Source organism: Chroicocephalus ridibundus, chromosome 23 (genome assembly GCF_963924245.1).
Source record: "Chroicocephalus ridibundus chromosome 23, bChrRid1.1, whole genome shotgun sequence".
In the NCBI taxonomy this organism is placed as follows: Eukaryota; Metazoa; Chordata; class Aves; order Charadriiformes; family Laridae; genus Chroicocephalus; species Chroicocephalus ridibundus.
In genome coordinates, this window is record NC_086306.1 from 4,108,903 (window position 1) to 4,127,192 (window position 18,290).

Sequence of the window (18,290 nt, forward strand, 5' to 3'; positions counted from 1 at the left end):
AATCTCTAATTTCCAGTGGAAGATCAAAAAAAGTTTCATACGCATCGGAGGAAGACGGGCAGACTAATTCAGAGTCGTTGCTGCAAAAGCTACTGTAAAGTTTAAAAAACTATGATTTCCCCCGTCACTTAGGGTAAGACTTGTCTGACAGAACTGAAACCAATAAATATTAGCGATACGGTGGATAAAAAAAAAATACATCTTCTTCCTTCTTGTTCCGTCCAGCAACTTAGAAATGACTTTCAAAAGGGGCTTTTAAAACTTTGCTTTTGCTGAAATCCCTTTTTTAGTCAAAAACTCAGCTCGCAATAAGGTACGGTAAGTTACCAAAACTGGAATTTATCATTCCTCACCAGAATAATGCAGAACATCGTCATTATGTACGTCAACCGAAGCACTCAGCCGTACCGCCAGTTTGATCAGGTTTCTCATAAAATCCGTTCCCCAAATGAAAAAGTGGAAAGCAAAAGAAGGATTACTGAGAAACGTCGGCATCGCTTCCATAACCCAGCACCAAATCAGTCGAGTTCACAAAAGGAACCCAAACCCCTTCCCACCTTCATGCGGGTGCCCCTGCGCCACCCGACAAACCGGGGGTCTCGGAAATGGATGTCACCCGCTGAGTTTTTAACTCGCTTTTCCGTCGGGAGGAGTCCCCGGATCACTTGCCGAGCATCCGCTCGCCTACCTGTAAATCACCGGCGGGTAAGTAACACCCCCCGGCCCCCACTGCCTCGGCGCCCGAGAGCGGCGTTCGGTCAGGAACGACAAAACCTGAATCGCACGCTGCTGGAAACAACGGCGGTGACCGCCGCTGCTCTGGCAAAGCAGAGTGCCTTGGACATAGTACAGAAGCCAAGCGCCCGCTGTGGCGGCTATTTTGTAATTAATAACGACTACAAAATAATTACTGCCAATACAATGTATTATTCCTATGAAATCTTCATAAATCTCAGCCCTCGTCAGCAAAATACAGCCCTGACATGAAATTGCTCTTGGAGAGGGTGGATTTTGCCGGCCCGAAGCGCCTCACCCCAATGCGCGGAGTCACTCAGTAAGTCTGGACTTTTCTAGAATAATTCTACACGACAAACGATGTTTGAAACCCGGCCAATTCGGGGTTGTGGGGTTTTGGTTTTTTTCTTTCTCCCCATGGCTGCCCCCAGTCCTAAAACTCGACCCCGAAACGAAAGGAGTAAATGACACGAGAACTTTTGAAAGCAAAATGACTGTGTTCCACCAGAAAGTGCCGCATTATAATATCGATTTATTTTTTTTTCCTTTCTTCTCCCGAATTATGACCTCATGGTGGGGATTACGTACCCTATAGATAAATAATGTCAACAATTCAGGTACGTAGCGTCTAAAGCCGGCAGCGTGGGTCAAGTCAAGTTCTTTATGCAGAGCAAAGGCGTTAATCAGACTGTTTGGAGGCTTCTAGTATTTTTTTTTATTTTGTTGTTGTTGTTTATTATTATTATTTGATTATTATTATTGTTTTATTATTTTTCTTTTTGTTGTTTATTATTATTATTTGATGATGATGGTGATGATGGTGGTGACGATGATGATGATGGTGATTATTATCATTATCATCATTATTATCATTATTATCATTTCATGGGAAATTTATACCTGGTGTCGCCAACCGCGACAACATTTCTGAAGTGCAACAACTCCCCAGGAGTCAGAACGCCGAGGCCCCGTTTAGCGCAGGGCTAATAACCAGGCGTTGGATTCCCAGAAGCCGGCCGCAGCCGGGGGTCTAACGGAAAGAGCCGCCGGGTGGGAAGCCTGTGACGGAACCAGCTCCTGGAAAAGGAAATCTGGGCTCGGTGACGGCACAGAGCTCGGGGCGCATTAAAGTCCTGGTTATCATCGTCTTCGAATGGAACAAACAGAGCGGGAGTTGATTTGATTTGGCCGAGGCCCAAAGTACATGATTGACTGATGTTCTTGTCTTGTCCTTTTTTTTTTTAATTTCTTTATTATTTTTTTTTAAAGTTTCATTACAAAACAAGGGGAAAAAATCATTTCAGATTTTCCTGGCCCTCACCCTTCCTGCTTGCTTCGCTGTTCTGAGCGAGGCGGGGGGAGAGCGAGAAGGAGCGCGAGCAGGCGAGGAGGAGTGTGGTCTTTGGCACCGGGAATAAAATTTGGGAACAGACTCCGCTTCCTGCCTCCTGTGAACTTAGAAAAAAAAATAGAAAGCAGAAAAAAAAAACAAACCCAAACCCCACACCACACAACCAAACCCTTCCACAATATAATAAAGGACATTGTCTTCGCCACCATGATTCAGCCAGTACGATCGGGAATATGAAAGAAGTTTTTAAAAAAAAAAAAAAATGAAGTAGGAAGCTAAAAATATAATCAAAGTGCAAACAAATTGCCTCCGCGGTGGTCGTTCCCCTCGTGGGAGGTTGGATGGGGGAGACGCAGAAGGAAAGGGCAGAAGGGATGCAAAAGGACACAGATTTCACCTTATTAGAAAGCAGGGAACGTGCAGCCGCAGGACACCGCGCTGTACAAACGCCGGCGAGATTTTTCATATATTTCAGCGCAAAGACCAAAAATTATGCTGATGGGGTTTTTTTGGGGGGTAACACTGCTGGAAATCCCTTTCTTCCCAAGGCCTGGCCGGAGGGAGGGACACTCAGCACGTACGGAAAGCTTACGGACAATATTGTCCGATGGCATAAACCACTCGCAAAAATGACTTCCTTTCCATAAATCGGAATTTTCCAAGGAGCCAACTCTTCCTCACCTCGATCACAGTAGGGTTGTATTTTCGAGGCTGGGCTCCTCCTCGAAAAGGCCAAGCGAGGCGTCAGAGATAACGTCAGACAATTTTAGCTGGACCCCCCCACCCTTATCTGGGCGCCGGGGAGGGACCCGGGCTGCAAGCGGCTGGAGAACCTCAGGCAGAAAATACCTGCGAGAGACACGGGGAGTTTTATTCCAGACGACAGCTGGAAAAACTTGTAAAACCTGTATGAGCTCATGGAGGTGGGGGGGGCAAAGTAATTATTTTCACACAGATGGGGATTTTTTTTATCTTCTTTCCCCCCCCCCGCTTTGGTTTTTATTCTGAAGCGGACAAAGAGGCCAGGGCAGCCCAGGCTGGGGCTGCAAAGGATGATCCCCATCACCTGCACCTTCCCGCTTCCCCCTCCAGCCTTTCCCCCCCGGCCGGGACGGATGCTGCGTGTCCAGCCGCACAAAATGGGTCATAATGGTTATTTAAAGAGAAAAACCATTTTATAGAAACTGCCTTCCCTGTATTCTCCAGCCGGGAGAAAATTCCAGTTAGTTCCTTTGAATTTCCTTCGGGGTTATTTTTCGTCTGCGAGGTTGGAGCGTTTTGTGCTGCGAAAACAAATCCCTGCTCTTCTCTCGATGCGCTGCTCGGCTTGGAGTAATCAACCGGGCTCAATAAAATCATCAGCCATCTCCAGCCGGCCGTGCCGAAACCCCAGCACGATTTTGCTCTCAACTGGGGAATTCTGACAGTCCCAACCAGCAGAAAGAGCCCAGCTATTTCTTTTTATTACGGTGCTGATAATTAATCCTAGAAGGTGGTTGGTTTTTTTTTCAGGACTTAAAAAAAAAATCTTTTTCTGAGCTGTTGTTTGCTTAACTGCTCCACATGTGTTTCTTAGAATCAGTGTTATTCGCTGGCCACGATTTTTCATGGGAATGAGGTGTCCGTCTGTGGGATTCGAGTTCACATCCGTGGCTAATTATCTGAAAAAGGTCCCTTTGATCTTTCCCTAAAAAAGCCTTCGTCCCTCCAGCCACGGCAAAGTAGCGCAGCATCCCCTTAGGGTAGACTCGCAGAGGAGCTGCGAGCGTGAAAATTTAAAAAAAATGAAATTATTCTGAACAACAAGAGAAGAATACAGATGTTTTCTTGGGTTTTGCATTCCTCCGTGGCGTTTGCTTGCTCCGGTGCTCCCGTTTCCACCAGCATCGCCCAACCCCCTGCCCCAACAGCCTTCCCCTTCGCCCGCCGTCCCCCGGCCGGGCAGGACACGAGATCCAGGCGGCCGCGGATCTTTCCTGCCCGAGGGAAATCTTTCCTTCCTCTGGGCAAAGCCGCCATCCTCAGGAAGAAGGAAGGAGGAGGCTGCGTGTCCCGGCAGCTCGGGGAAAAGTGCGTGCCTGGCGAGGTGGAGCTGCCGTCGGTGAGTCAAGGGACTCCCAACGACGCACGAGCCTTTTCCTCCTCGTCACTCGCCCGGCTGCCGGCGGGGACGGACACCCGAGCCCCAGCCGCTGCCACTGTTAGAGCTTTGATGGACGGAGCCGGGGAGGGCAGATGTTTTATCGCTGCATCAGAGGAAAGGGCTCTGGGCAGATCCACCCACGGGGCCCCCGGGGAGACGCACCAGCCCCGGAGCTGGATTCCCAGGTCAGGGAGCAAACTTCCCTTAAGGATGGGGAGTGGTACCTTCTGGCCGAAAAAATGAGATTACCAGAAGGACAATATTGGGTTTTTTCCTCTGGTGTGGAAAGGCGTTCTGCTCGGCTCCCAGCATTGTGCGGCTTTATTCCTCCAAGGGGGGGGGGGTTTGGAGTTCACGGAGCCCGAGGCTCACCCCGTCGTTAGTCACTAATGGGAGTCAAGTACGAGGGACCTTTTGCTTGAAGCCTCGGCGCCCCTGGACACTCGGGGGAAGATCAGCATCCGGAGGAAAATTCCATAAAACCCAGGGATTTTCCCAGCATCCTCTTTTGGGGCTACTCGGGACACTCTGACACAGCCCCAGGTGTTCAACAAGGCTGAAAAAGCAGCTCGGCTCCGGCCGAGACGATCCCACCCCGAACACCAGCCCCAGCCACCCCCCACGGCCCGTTTCGGTGCAACTGAGACGCCAGGAGCACCTGGCCATGACACCTCCCAGATTTCACATCCAAGCGCAGCTAAAAAAAGTCAGGTTGGTGTCGCAGGAATCGGTCCCCGGCTCGGCTTTCCCGTCTCCTGCTCAATTTTGCAGCAACTGACGGGAGAAGAGCGAACGCCCCTCTGCTCTGGCGGTCAAACTGCTAGAAAAAGCTCATCATTTCCCATATGAAGAGCAACAACTTCCCTCTAACTTGAATTTCCAGCACTTCGATAAGCAGAGACGGACCAAAAGCTCATGTCCCGTTGCGCAGCCAGGCTCTGCCAAGACGAGCGTTAGTTTTTTCGGCATCCCCTGATATTCAGCTGATGGGCACGATACGAAGGAATGAATAATACAGTGGGGTTTTTTTCTAAATTACACGTGTGGTCAGGGCGATTTGATGTGCTCTGGCTGCTTGTCACGCAGACGGCGGTTCCTTACTGGGGTTGTAAATGTTGTTTTAATGCAGTAATAAGTTTCTCGCACGCTGAGTGATCCGTTAGCCACGTCCATTGCCCCTAAGTGCCTAAAAAGAAGCGAGCCGACTGGCCCAGCTTATTGCCCCCCTTCGACATCCCAACGCCTGGCTGAGATTTGAGCTCCCCCAGCCCAGATTTGAGCTCCCAAAAAGTCCTTTTTTGCCCTGGGAAAAGTCTAACCGAGCCAAACTGAGGATGGATTTGGTTTAAGCAGTGATGGGAAAGAAAAAACGGAGGTGCTCTCTTCTGGCGAGGCATTTCAGGCTCCCAGCTCAGCTGCACTTTGATTTTAAGACAATTACTGATGAAATCTCACCAAGTTTGGGATTCGGTCATCATGGCAAAGCTGAAGCTCGGTGTTAATCCCCACCGAAACCCCTCCCGGCTGCTCTGCTGGGAACGGGGCGAAAGCACGGCATCACTCCGGAGGATTTCTCATGCAGCTCCGGGGCTGCCAGGAAGCGATTAAGAAAGCAAAGGAAATAAAAGCAAGTCAAAGAGTTTTGATCCCGCTCACCCTCTTCCCCCCACGGCGCTGACGCCGGAGAGCGGGATTATTCAGGGTCCCCTTTGAAGCTGCGCTTGCGTCAAAGGATGGCACCTGAAAATGGGGAATCGTCTCGATTGCCGCCCGGATTCGGGGCTGAGAGGGCTGTGGGGGCTGATGTGGGGCAGGGACACATCTCTGCAAACTCTTGCGTGGTTTGTTCAGTCGCTGCCGCCTCTAACACCAGCACCACCATGGGGATGGCAGCTCCGGAGTCCTCAGCACAAGAAGGACACGGAGCTGTTGGAGCGGGGATGGAGGAGGCCCCAGAGATGCTGGGAGGGCTGGAGCCCCTCTGCTGTGGGGACAGGCTGAGAGAGCTGGGGGGGTTCAGCCTGGAGAAGAGAAGGCGCCGGGGAGACCTTCCAGCCCCTGCCAGTCCCTCAAGGGGCTCCAGGAAAGCTGGGGAGGGACTCTGGAGCAGGGAGGGGAGCCATGGGACGAGGGGGAAGGGTTTTACACTGACAGAGGGGAGATTGAGATGAGATCTGGGGAAGAAATTGTTTGCTGTGAGGGGAGTGAGCCCCTGGCCCAGGTTGCCCAGAGAAGCTGTGGCTGCCCCATCCCTGGAGGGGTTCAAGGCCAGGTTGGCCGGGGCTTGGAGCAAGCTGGGCTGGTGGGAGGTGTCCCTGCCCAGGGCAGGGGGTGGCACTGGGTGGGCTTTAAGGTCCCTTCCCACCCAAACCATTCCATGATTCTGTGATTGCACTGGGCAGCACGAAAACAGACCCTCGTCTATACACTTTTCCCCAAACCGGGCTTAAACCACCTCACGGCTGAGCCAGCCAAGCACATCGTGATCCGCATCCCCATCCCGGCCGGGGGAGCGCAGCCCCCGCTGTCTCCCACCGCTCTTGAGTGTCACAAAAAGAAGCGTTTCGGAGCAAAGAGACAACCCGAAAGTGGATTTCTCCAAAACCCACCCAAAGGCAAAAAAAAAGCCAGGGGTGTTATTTGCTTTCCTCCCCATTCTCCTCCTCCCGGGAGGCTCCGATGTGTTTTCAGCTGGTCCGGCCGCAGCCTGACGTCACCCCCCCGCTGCACCTCCAGCCCCCATTTATGCTGGCAGCGCTCTAAAGATAGATCCCAGCAAAGATTATCAGCCCGAGCGGTATTAATAGGAGGCAGCTGCTCTTTAAAAAGGCTTTTAAATAATGTAAAGAAACTTCGCTGTATTTTTAAAAGCCTTTTAAGTGAGCCGAGCTCCCCCTCCTCTTCTCTCGCGCCCCCCCCAAGCCTGCCTGCACCCACACCCCGGCGATGTGGTGGCCCTGGAGGGTCCCATGTTGTCACTCTGGTTGCTCAAAGGCAGCTCTCACACTGGTGCGGGCCAAGGGGACACAGTTCCGTCCCAAAGGGAGGGAGGTGGAAGGTCTGCAGGGGTGTCCCGGCCCCCCCGGGAGCAGCTCAGAGCAGCGTCCTTCCAACAAAAGCCATGGGCAAGAGCCGGTGTCGAGGAAAACCCAGTGGGATGCCTGAAGTGGCACCGAGCAGAGCGAAGACATCCCCATGGGGCAGCCGGGTGGTACCCGGGGTCTTCCCCACGCTGACATCCCCCAGCACCCCCCTGGCTCCGCAGTAGGGCCACGCACGTGGCACGGCCACCAGCCAGGGGATGGCTCTGAGAGGGGACGATGTCCCACCGCCAGCTCTTTTCATGGCACGAAGGGAAATAACACAAGGTCTGGGTCTTCCCTCCAGCCAGCGGCGGTTCCCGGGGCCGCTTTTAAGCCAACAAATGGCTCCCGAGCGCAAAAACAGCCCGTGAAAACTGGGAAAGGCAAAAATAAATATTGTGAAAGTGGCGGCGGCAGAAACTAGCTGCGGCCGCTGGTCGCCACATCTGGGTGCCGTGGCAGGAACGGCCGCGGCAGCATCTCCCCCCCTCCCCGTGCTGCCCGGGTACCCCTCGGCAGCATCCCTGCAGCATCGCCGTCCCGCCGCCGGGTAACCTCATCTCCCTCTTAACTGAATAATGGAGTGAAACCTTAGCTGTGCTGCTCCCAGCCTGAAAATAAAACCCTCCGACACAGCGCAGGCTCCCGCTGAGCGCCGCTCGGGGCTCTCTGCGCCCAAAGGGGAGCGGGTATGGTGTAAATCCCAGTTTTATATAAAACACCAGTTTTATATGGAGTGGCCGTACGATGCCTAGAGTAAAAGGGTCCGGGTTTGGGCTGGAGAAGGTGGAAAACACCGCAAAACGGGCACCGAACGTGCTGCCTTCTGGCCCTGAGCACGGGGAGCTGCAGGAGCGACGCCGGTGCCCGCGGGCAGCGGATGCCTGTGGTTGTTCGAAACAGATGCCTGCGGCATGCCGTTACTTTTAAAGGCCAAACCAGGGCAAAATTTATTGCCGTGACGTGGAAATAGAGGAGGGCAAAGCCTACCGGAGTGGAATCAACGCTGCTCCCTGGGCAACTAGAGGGAGAAAAGGTGGACGGGGGTGAACGGTGGGGATTTGCGCCCCTGGGAGAAGCGGAGGGTGGGCACGGCCGCGACCTGACGGCATCTCGGTCCAGGACTGGGCTCTGCAGGGGCTCCGTCTCTCCCAGCCACCCTGCCACGTCCCGAGGAGGAGTTTCTAATCCTCAACACTAGATATTAGGAAAAATTCTTACACCGAAAGGGTTATCAAGCATTGGAACAGGCTGCCCGGGGAAGGGGTTGAGGCATCATCCCTGGAGGGATTTAAAAGCCGGGCAGACGCAGCGCTTAGAGATATGGGTTAGTGATGGGTTTTGTCAGAGTCGGGTTGATGGTTGGACTGGATGATCCGAAAGGTCCCTTCCAAGCCAGGCCATTCCACGATTCTCCGATTCGAACACGCACAATTCACACACTTGTGCATTTAAGGAGGCTCTTCCTTTTGGCAACCTTGTCATTGAAAGCGGAAAATTACACAGCTCGCCCTCGGAGCTGATGGCCCTGCCATTAATTACGATTATTTTAAATTTTTTTTTTTTAATTTTTTTTTTCCTTAAATTAAATTCCAAAGAGGACGCCACAAACGCGAGCTGGGCTGCTCGGGGTGACCTCCAGCCGCTGCGGCACGTATTTCACTCAGGCTCAGGAAGTTGCTCACAGCCAGTTTATGTATTTTAAGGGTGGGTAGATTGACAAATAGGAAATCTATGACATGTAATAGCTGATAACGCATGATGCATTTCCCCCCTGCCCTGTGAATTATCCGAGGCTGCATTTTATTTAAATATTATCACGCCTAGGATTTCGGCATGCGGCAGCCACAGATGACATCAGAGAGAAAAATTAAGCAATTCTCCTTATTTTAGGAGCTTGTTTAGTTCCAGATATTTTAAGTTACGTTTTTGGCCCGCTGTCCCAGCGATCTTTCTTCAATCTAAATAAATGTCTCCCATTAGGAAAAAAAAAAAAAAAAAAAAAATAAAACAAGCGAAACAAAACAAAACAAAACAAAATACAAACCCAACAGATGTGGCGAGCCCCGGAGTTGTTCCAAAGCCGAAAGCAAACCCAGGCACATTTGCCAGGCCCCGGCCGCCCACTTAACCCAGCCTGTCGGAGCCGATAATAAAGAACACTTGTGCAGCGCTGGGTGTTTGCGCACCGCGGGGCAGCTCGCGCTGGGGACGTAGGGAGAGCGCGGGGGGGACGGAGGAACCCCCCTTCTTTAAGGGGGAGGGTGTTGAATTTTGGGGCGCGGGGAGGTGAAATGGGGAGGTCGGGGAAGCACCGAGCTCAGTTTTACCCCCATCCCGCTCATGGGTGTTTTCGAAACCCCCTCTTCCGCACGGATCAGAGCCGGGGGGGGGGGGGGGGGGGTTACACCCCACTTGCACCACTGGAAGGTGGAGGGGACATCAGCCACAATCCACTGGGGGTGCTGCTTTGCACATGGAGCGTCGAAGAGGCACAGACCAAATTCCCCCCTCCCCGAGGAGCGTTTGCATCCCAGACATCTCCCACTACGTCTCACCCCTATTTTCCTTGCCATAGCCGGTTATTTTTTTTTGGTTTCCACTGTGCTCACAAGCCCCCTCAGCCCCCCAACGCCCCTTCTCCTGGGGGCTAAAATAACCCCTCGGCTCCATCCCGAATAACCCAGCCGGGAGCCTGGCAGTCTCTCTGCCCGGCGAAGCAGCGGGACGCGGCTGTGGGAAGCCGGAGGACGAGTTTGGGATGCTCCAACACTAACGGAGCTGCTGGTGGGAGAGACGACAGACTGGGCTCCTGCTGGGACTCACTGGGAGCTGCGGAGGAGGCTGGAATGGACCAGCGCCGGTGGCCCGCGGTGCCTCCTGCTCTGCCCTTACTGTTCAGCCAGCAGAGTGATGCATTTCTTTCTTTTTCCCCCCAATTAAGTTTTCCCAGCAGCTCTGCTCCCTGCCCAAGGCGCTCAGCCACGGCTCTTGTGCCATCTGCTGACCAAAGGGTGCCCCGCCACACCACAACACCCATCACCCACCATCCGCCACCCATCACTCATAGCCCACCGTCCACCACCAACCGCCCACCGTCCATCACCAACCGCCCGCCATCCATCACCCACCATCCGCCGCCCATCACCCACCACCCACTTGCCCTGCCTGCACCCGTCCTCTCCCCTCCGCCATCCCCCAGCTGCCTCCTGCCCTCTCCTCGCTCCCACCTCCACCCTCTGCCCAACCCTGCCCTGAAAGCATCCCCGGGAATCTGGCTAAATCCCAGGAAACCCAAAGATGAGAACATTCTGCCCCGTGGTCACCACAGTCATCATCCCTACGGCCAGCTGGGGCAGAGGAGGACACGGCAAGGCTGCGCCCCGGCTGCTTCCAGACCTGTTTTTGCAGGAAAAGAGGGTAGAAGCAGGAATGGCCTGGCCAAAACATCCAGGTATAGAGTCATTTAGGTTGGAAAAAGACCTTTAAGGTCATCGTGGCCAACCGTAAACCCCACACTCCCAAGTCCGAATGATGGGAAGGGGCAGCCCAGTGGCTGCGAAACCTCTGTGGGGAGACTCCGCTCTTGCTCAGCATCTTCAGCCCAGGTGCTGCCGCCAGCGCCAGTGACACACACCCAGACACACACGCAGAAATCCGTCTGCCGGCTGCAAACTGCGCTCTTCGGCGCAGGAATACACGGGGGAAGGAGCAGGTAGCCCCGCCGGTTTGAGGAAGGATGCTCCCTGCAGCTGCCTCGTTAGAAAAAGTGTCAGACAAGTCCCCAGAATGTAATTTTGTGCGGCGAAATTTCCTCCATCTGCCAGCGCTGGGAGACGCTGAATTATTCATGCCGCTTCCCCAAAATAATCCCATTTAAAAATAACTCCCCTGCTTAAAAGACGGTGAGAACACTTTTAACACCCAGCGGTATTTTTATCTCCCGAGCGTGACACAGCGAAGCCCCGAAGCTCAGCAATTCCTGCCCTGTACCCACCGCTGACCCACTCCCCTGTACCAGCGGGGCTGAGAGAGCACGGGGGGGGTCTTTCCCACCCCCCATTTTCACTGTTCAGCTTTGGAATTTTGGGGAAAAGCAAAGCTGCACCTCTCCGGTGTCCAAGCAGAGGGCACTGCTGCCTAATGGTTTGGGCCAGGGCTCTCCTACAGGGGTTGGGTTTAAGTCAATCCCAAACTTCTGGCACCGAAAACACTCTCCCACTCAGCAGGTACGGCTGCAGCGGCAGCTGAAAAAACCCCTCCCCATTTAATTTCCCTGATTTCAACAGCCCGCCCCCCCAAAAAAATCCAGAAATAATAGCTAAAAAAAACGGTGATAAACCCCAGCCCAAGAGAGCAGCCGGGAGCGGAGCACCAGGGAAGCGTCGGCTTGTCTCAAAAGGGGAAGAGCTGGCTAAAACTTGGGGCGGGGGGGGGAAGAGATAAATAGAGGGCAGGAGATGACAGCCCACCCCAATTTTAGTAGTTCAGCCTTGCCCCCATATTGCCTGCGCTTCCTCACATCGAGGTGTCCTCGCCCCCAGCCCAGGCCAGCGCGGCGGAGACGTGGCCTTCGTCCCGGAGCCAGCCAGAAAGCGAATTCCCCATGAAAACTTGCTGAAGTTCCAAAGTTATTTTTGTCCCGCGGATTCTGAAAAGAAGCACATTTTTTTTCTGCCTTTTTATTCTGTTTATTAGAAAGCTTTGGAGAGGGAATCTGCTTTCCCTCACCCGCCTGCCATTGCTGCCGTCTTCTCTGCTTTTTCTTTTTAGTTCACGGATGAAAAAGGACAGAAAGTAGCCAGGAAAAAAAGAAGAGGCTGCAAAAAACCCTTTTAAGTTTAAATTTCAGCTGCATCAAAGCATTCGCAAACTCCTTAGAGACGTCTACACACATGCTCTGTTCTTCCAACCCCCCCGGTGCACCCACCTCACGCATTATTCCCATTATATTCCTACTATTCCCTCGTTCTCAGCATTTTAAAACAAAAACCTCCTGGCAGGGCAGGATTGCCTTGGGAATGCTGGCTGCCCCTCCGTGCTTCCAGCAGCCGGATTCGGGTTTCCAGGGCCTCGGATGCTCATCCGACATCGCAGTGGGATCCTGATGCATCCCAGCGATAGCCGCCCGAAATCAGATACTTTGGGAGCTGCGGTTGTGCCGCTGCCATAGAAATCCACCCGTTTAAACACCCGACGGCGGCTGGAAGCCGCTTTCTCCCGATTTCATCTAACCGAGTTAAGCAGAGGAGTAATGTCCCTGGAGAGCTGTAACAGAATTAACTTGCCAGTCAAAAAGAAGCTGATGATTTATGATCACTTGTGATGGATCCTCTTAGTCTTCTTCCCAGAAATCCCCCAGTGGCCACTGGCTGCCAAAAAGCGGTGGCCGAGGGCTGCGGGCCATCCCCGGCACCGCAGGAAGGGCCCGATCCCTGGCGGGTGCCGATGGCCCCACCGCCGGGAAAGCTCCCGGGCACGGAGCAGGGAGCGGGGCCGGGGTTGGGCAGTCTCGGCAGCGGGTTTTGGCAGGGAATTGCCTGCTGAGATGATTTAAAATCCTCATCCAAGGCTCTGGATGCATCAGAGGCTTGAGCGAGGGAGGGCTGGATGCGGCCGTGGGGGCACAGGGAATGGGATGGGGAGCAGCCAGCGCAGGACACTGATCCTGCCCTGCTGCCTGGCCCCAAGCTCCGTTTTCCTTCACTCTCCCCCAAATCTACCCATCCAGTGCCTCGTCCCTCCGCAGGTCCCAGAGCCAAACTCCAGCCTCTCCATTAATCTCGGCCGCACCGAGTCATTAGGGGCGGATAAAGCTACTTACCCCAATTCCTTCCTGCTCGTCTCGATCCCAGCCAAGCATTTTACCTTGGCGCCGGCTGCCTCCCGCCATCAACAAGCCAAGGTGTAATGTTACTGTCTGTTTGCTCTCGCCTTTTGGTGTTTCGAGCCCCAAACAAGTCATTTAGACGTGGCAATGAATCCAACCGGGGACCGGGAAAGGGCTTTTCCACAGCCCTGGGCTCAGGGGATGGGATGGCAGGAACGCACCTCGTCCGTGGGGACCACGGCGAAGGGTTGTGGGGAGCACTGTGGCGGCCGGCATGGGCAGGAGGCTTTAAGTGAGCTGCGGTATTGTTCCCACATGGGACTAGAAATTTTGGGGTCTGGGCAGCAAGTGCAATAGCCCCCCCCCCCCCCCAAAAGTGAAAAATAAAATACCTCCATGTATCCTTCCAGCGTGCAAAAGCCACACTGAGAAATTTGTGCTCCGAGAAAGGGTAAAAAGAACAGGATCAGGCCCATAGGAAGGCACAGCACAATTCGTAGCCATCTCGGAGGAGCGTGAGTGCTCCCTCGGAGGGGAGAAAGGGCTTGAGCAGGGTCTGAGCTTTATCCCACCCAAAGGGATTTCACAGATGCTGAAGGAGGGCTGCGCCGTGGCCCTGCAAAAGCATCGCCCCACGCTGCCAAACCCTCCCGGGGAAGGCGAGGTCAGTGTTTCTCTCCATGTATTTGGTCACAATTCCTACTTTGCACTGGCAAAAAAGGCAGGGATGTCCCGTGGGCACGAATGAACGCGCACACAGCTAAAAGCACGGACTACGGGGGCTGGGAATGAACCTGTGAATTACACAGAAATGAGGAGCGACCCATGGAGCTGTGAGCGCTTTTCTCCCCAAGCCACTGTATTTATTTTCCCTCCCGTTCCAGCCCCTCACTTCCTTGCCTGCATTTGGGTAGTTTATTTATTCAGCCTCCCCTAAGAGTCCGGTTTGGCTATTTCGGTGGTGCGAGAGATACCGACCCAACCCAGACAAAAACGAGCTCTGCTCTGTCAGGGCTATCACCAAACACCAGCCCCCGAGGCCGGCCAGGAATTTTAATTGAAATAGCCGGTCACTGGGCTCAGATAAGGCCCAGCATCACCCCATGGCCAGTGGGGCACCTCACTGCCCCACGGGGCTACCAGGACCCAACCCCGCTTCCCAAATTCATGTGGGGGGGCCTGGCCCTATTCCGTGCCCTGACAGGGGAGTCTGCCAGTTCAATGCCCACCCGCCAAAGCTGCGCTGGGACAGACTGGGAGGGAACTGGGGCTCAGAGCTGCTGCCGGTGGGCTACCCCACACTGGCGGGGGCTCTTATAGCTTCCCCCCCCCTCGGCCGGCAGGAGCTAGGTGGTCTGCGCCCCTTATCAGCCCTTATCTCCCGAAGCCACTCGCTAATGTGACCTTAATGGAGCTAAAATCGACTCGATTTGTTTTATTGCAGCTTAGCCCAAATCCCCCCCCCTTCTCACCCCCCCTCCTTCTCGCTTCCCCTTGTTTTGGAAATACAGAAGGGAAGGGGTCTGGCTCCTTCCTCGGGGCGGGGGGCAGCCCATGGGGACCCGTGTCCGGGCGGCAGGGAGAGCCCCCCCCCCCCAACCCCCGGGGACTGACCCGCCTTCCCCTGCCCCCCCCCCCCCAACCCCGGGGGAGCCCCCCGAGGCCGGCCGGGCGGCGGGGGCCGGGGGTGGTGCCTGGCCGGGCGGCGGCGGCGGGAGGGTCAGAGGCGGGGAGCGGGTCCCGGAGCGCACAGCCCCGCTGCGGGCTCCGACGGGCCCCCCCTCCCCGCCTCCCTCCCCGGTCCCTGGAAGATGCTGCCCACCCCCTTCTCGGTGAAGGACATCCTCAACCTGGAGCGGCCGGGAGCTGCCGGGGGACCCCGCGCCCCCCCCGGCCCCCGGGATGCCCCCGGCCCCGACGGGGAGGACGAGCCGCCGCCGCCGCCGCCGAGTAAGTGACCCGCGGGGCCGGGGGGCGGCGGGGCCGGGGGGGGGGGGGCCCTGAGGAGCCGTTTTCTTTCCCCCGGGGTGGAAAACCGAGGGCAGCGGAGCCGCCCGTTGCATCCTCGCACCCTCCAGCCCCGGTCGCGCCGGAGCCAGTATTCCCCGCTGCCCGCTTTCCTCCCCGCTGCCCTCCTTTTCCCTCCTTTTTATTTCCCAAAGTTTGGGAGGGGTTGGGGCTTTTTGGGGCATTTTCCTGGCATCCCGGCAAGCCCCGGCTCAGCCGCGCATCCCGCCCCGCCGCTCCGGCTGCCCTCGGGGAAACGAAACGGCTCGGGGAGGAGTGTGTGTGTTGGGGGGGGGGAGTGGGTACGGATGGGGTTTTTTCCTGCCGAAAGGCACAAATCGCCACTGTTTTCGATGACACACACCCACACCCCCACACACCCCGTTTCGATGCTCCGTTAATTGTCCCCGCTGGGGACGGGGACCGTCGCACCAAGGCGCGACCGGCCGCCGGGGGCGCGGAGCCTGCTGCGGGGATGCTGCTCCGGGGCGGCCACCGTGGGAGGAGGGGGGGGGTGCCTCGGACGATGCCCCCTTCTCCCCGCTGCGAAAATCCCACCGGGTCTCCTTTGCTCCTACATCCCTAAACGCCCGGCGGCTGCAGAGCAGGGAAACGGGGAAACCAGTACGACCAGTACGAGCGCTGGGCGGCACTGGGACGAGAAGTAAGAGAAGCGGAGAGGGCGAGAGGAGCCCGGGGGGGGCTCTGTGGCCGCAGACGGAGCCTTCCAGCACCCCATTTCCCCGCAGCCCCCTCTTAAACTCCCCGAGCCCCTGCTGTGGCCGCCAGGGTACCTGAGAGCATCCCACCGGGGAGAGATCGCGGTGCAAGACCCCCGTCTGCCCCCCCCCGCAACACAAACCCCCAGCGAATTTGAAAACAGAATCAACAAATAACTACTTTGCCTCTTCTCTCAGATTTAGCAATTTTTCCTCCTTCGTTCCCAACTGCTTTGTTTTTTTCTGGGTTTGCTCAAATTCAGCGGGACTCCCCTTTCCTCGGGCGCTGGAGGTTAATCCTGCCGGAGGTCTGACTGCAATCGCTTCCATCCCTCCGGAGCGGGATGGGGGGAAGGGGATTTGTGTTTTGGGGTACTTGAACCTGCGGCATACCCCACTTTCCTGTGCCCCTCCAGGCTGGGGCTGCCCCAGCGGCAGCACCCACAACAGCACAGGCATCGTTAGGAGGGACCAAAAGGAGGAATTAGCCAAAAATTCACATAACAGTCAGACTTCCAATTCCACCCAAAAAAAAAGAGGGAATTTTCTTAAATTCCCATTAAGCACCGCAAGAAATTTCGTATTAAATTTATCAACTCTCAACCCTACTTCATCTTACTCCCAAGGGGCCCCGTTCCCAGTTTGATCCCTCCTTCGGAAACACCCTCCCTAGGACCGGAACCGGACTCGGGTCTCACTTTGCTTGGGATTTTTCTCGCTGCAGGAAAATGTTTGCTCGCCCACCCTTTGGAGGCAGAGGAGAAGAAAGCTGACCCCTACCACCATCCCAAGCAGCGACAGCGCAGAAAACCCCGAGTTTTATTCTCCCAGGCTCAGGTGTTTGAACTGGAACGGCGATTTAAGCAACAGAAATACCTCTCCGCGCCGGAAAGGGAGCACCTCGCCAGCGCGCTCAAGCTCACCTCCACCCAGGTGAAAATCTGGTTCCAAAACCGGAGGTACAAGTGCAAGAGGCAAAGGCAGGATAAATCCCTGGAGCTGGCTGCCCACCCGCTGCCCCCGCGGAGGGTGGCAGTGCCCGTGTTGGTCAGGGATGGCAAACCCTGCCTTGGGGGCTCCCAGCCGTACCCAACCCCGTACAGCGTCACCGCCGGCCCGTACTCCTATAGCTCCTACTACAGTGCCTATAGCAGCAGCCCCTATGGTGCTAGCTATGGCGGGGGCTACACCGGGGTGCCCCCCAGCGCCGCCCCCGGCGGCCCCGCCGTGAACCTGAGTTTGGGCATGGCCAGCGCTGCTCAGCACCAGCCCGCCTGCGCGCAAGCCACCGTGCAAGCGGGCATCAGGGCTTGGTAGATGGCCGCGGAGGTGAGGACCGCCTGAAAAGCACCGAGGAAAGCCCCCTCTCCGCTCCGGGGCCAAGCCTCTGCCCAGACGGGAGCTGAATCCAGAGGGTTTCTGCCACCCCGGAGAGCGGGATGTCTCCGGAGCGTCCTTCCCCTGCAGGCAGCTCCTGCGGCCACAAAGGCAGGTCAGGAGAGAGGGGGACGCCGCCGCCCCAGCACTGCGACTTTGGGGACACAATGACTGCGGGCATTTATTTATTGAAACACAAATATTTCAGAGTCTGGCCCTTCCCGCTCCCAGAGGGTTTGATCTTCCAGGAGGCCAGTGCTCGGCCGTCAGGAGGGTATGAACGCCGGTTTTCTTCCTAAGGACAACTGGAAAACAGGGTCTGTGCGCATCACTGCGCGTTCCCTTTTTTATGAACACTATTTAATCCTTTGAGTGCCTCTAATCTTTCGAGATACATTTCTGATTTATATTTCTTAGTATCTCCCAGCACAGATGTTCATTTCGGTCTTTATTACTATTATTATTATGTCGAATAAAAACCAAATTGATGAAATTGTGTGTTTTCACCCTCTTGCCATTCCTCAGTTAGTATTTTGACTTCCCCTATCCACAACTTGCGTTTGAGCATCAAAATCTGATCCAAATAAATAATTATAAAAAAAAAAAAGCAAATTAATCTTAATACTAATGATTGACCCAGAAAGATAATTGCCTTGAAGTCCAAGCTCGGAGAGCTCCAGAGGTTTAACCCCCTCCCTCCCTCTTGGCAAGCGTTCCCAGCTCTCTGTTGCTATTCCCTTGCTGGTAAAATGGGTTTGCTGGTGCATCGGGGGGCAGCTCCGTAGCGATGGGATCACCCGGGATCGTCTGAATTACACCAACGCCTCCGGTGCTGACCCGAGGGGTGCAGGATCCCCAGATCAGGATCCATCGGCATCCAGCGCCTGGCTGGATCGAAGGACTGTATGTATATTTTTATATATATCTATATATTTATGAGATGCAGGAGGGCTGAATGTCACTGCGGTGTCCCGGGGCGGATCAAATGGGGGTCACAGCCACATCCTAAACCAGCAGCACGAATCCACGGCCTCGCACTTCCAGG

At 55.2% G+C, this 18,290-nt stretch overlaps 1 protein-coding gene across 1 annotated transcript; it reads left to right on the forward strand.

The window, feature by feature from the left end:
• The first annotated feature begins 14,953 nt into the window (after window positions 1-14,953).
• On the forward strand, window positions 14,954-17,185 carry NKX2-6 (NK2 homeobox 6). Its single transcript, XM_063358916.1, has 2 exons — window positions 14,954-15,092; window positions 16,593-17,185. Exons 1-2 carry the CDS (start codon window positions 14,954-14,956, stop codon window positions 17,183-17,185), a joined length of 732 nt encoding a protein of 243 aa, XP_063214986.1.
• The last annotated feature ends 1,105 nt before the right edge of the window (window positions 17,186-18,290 follow it).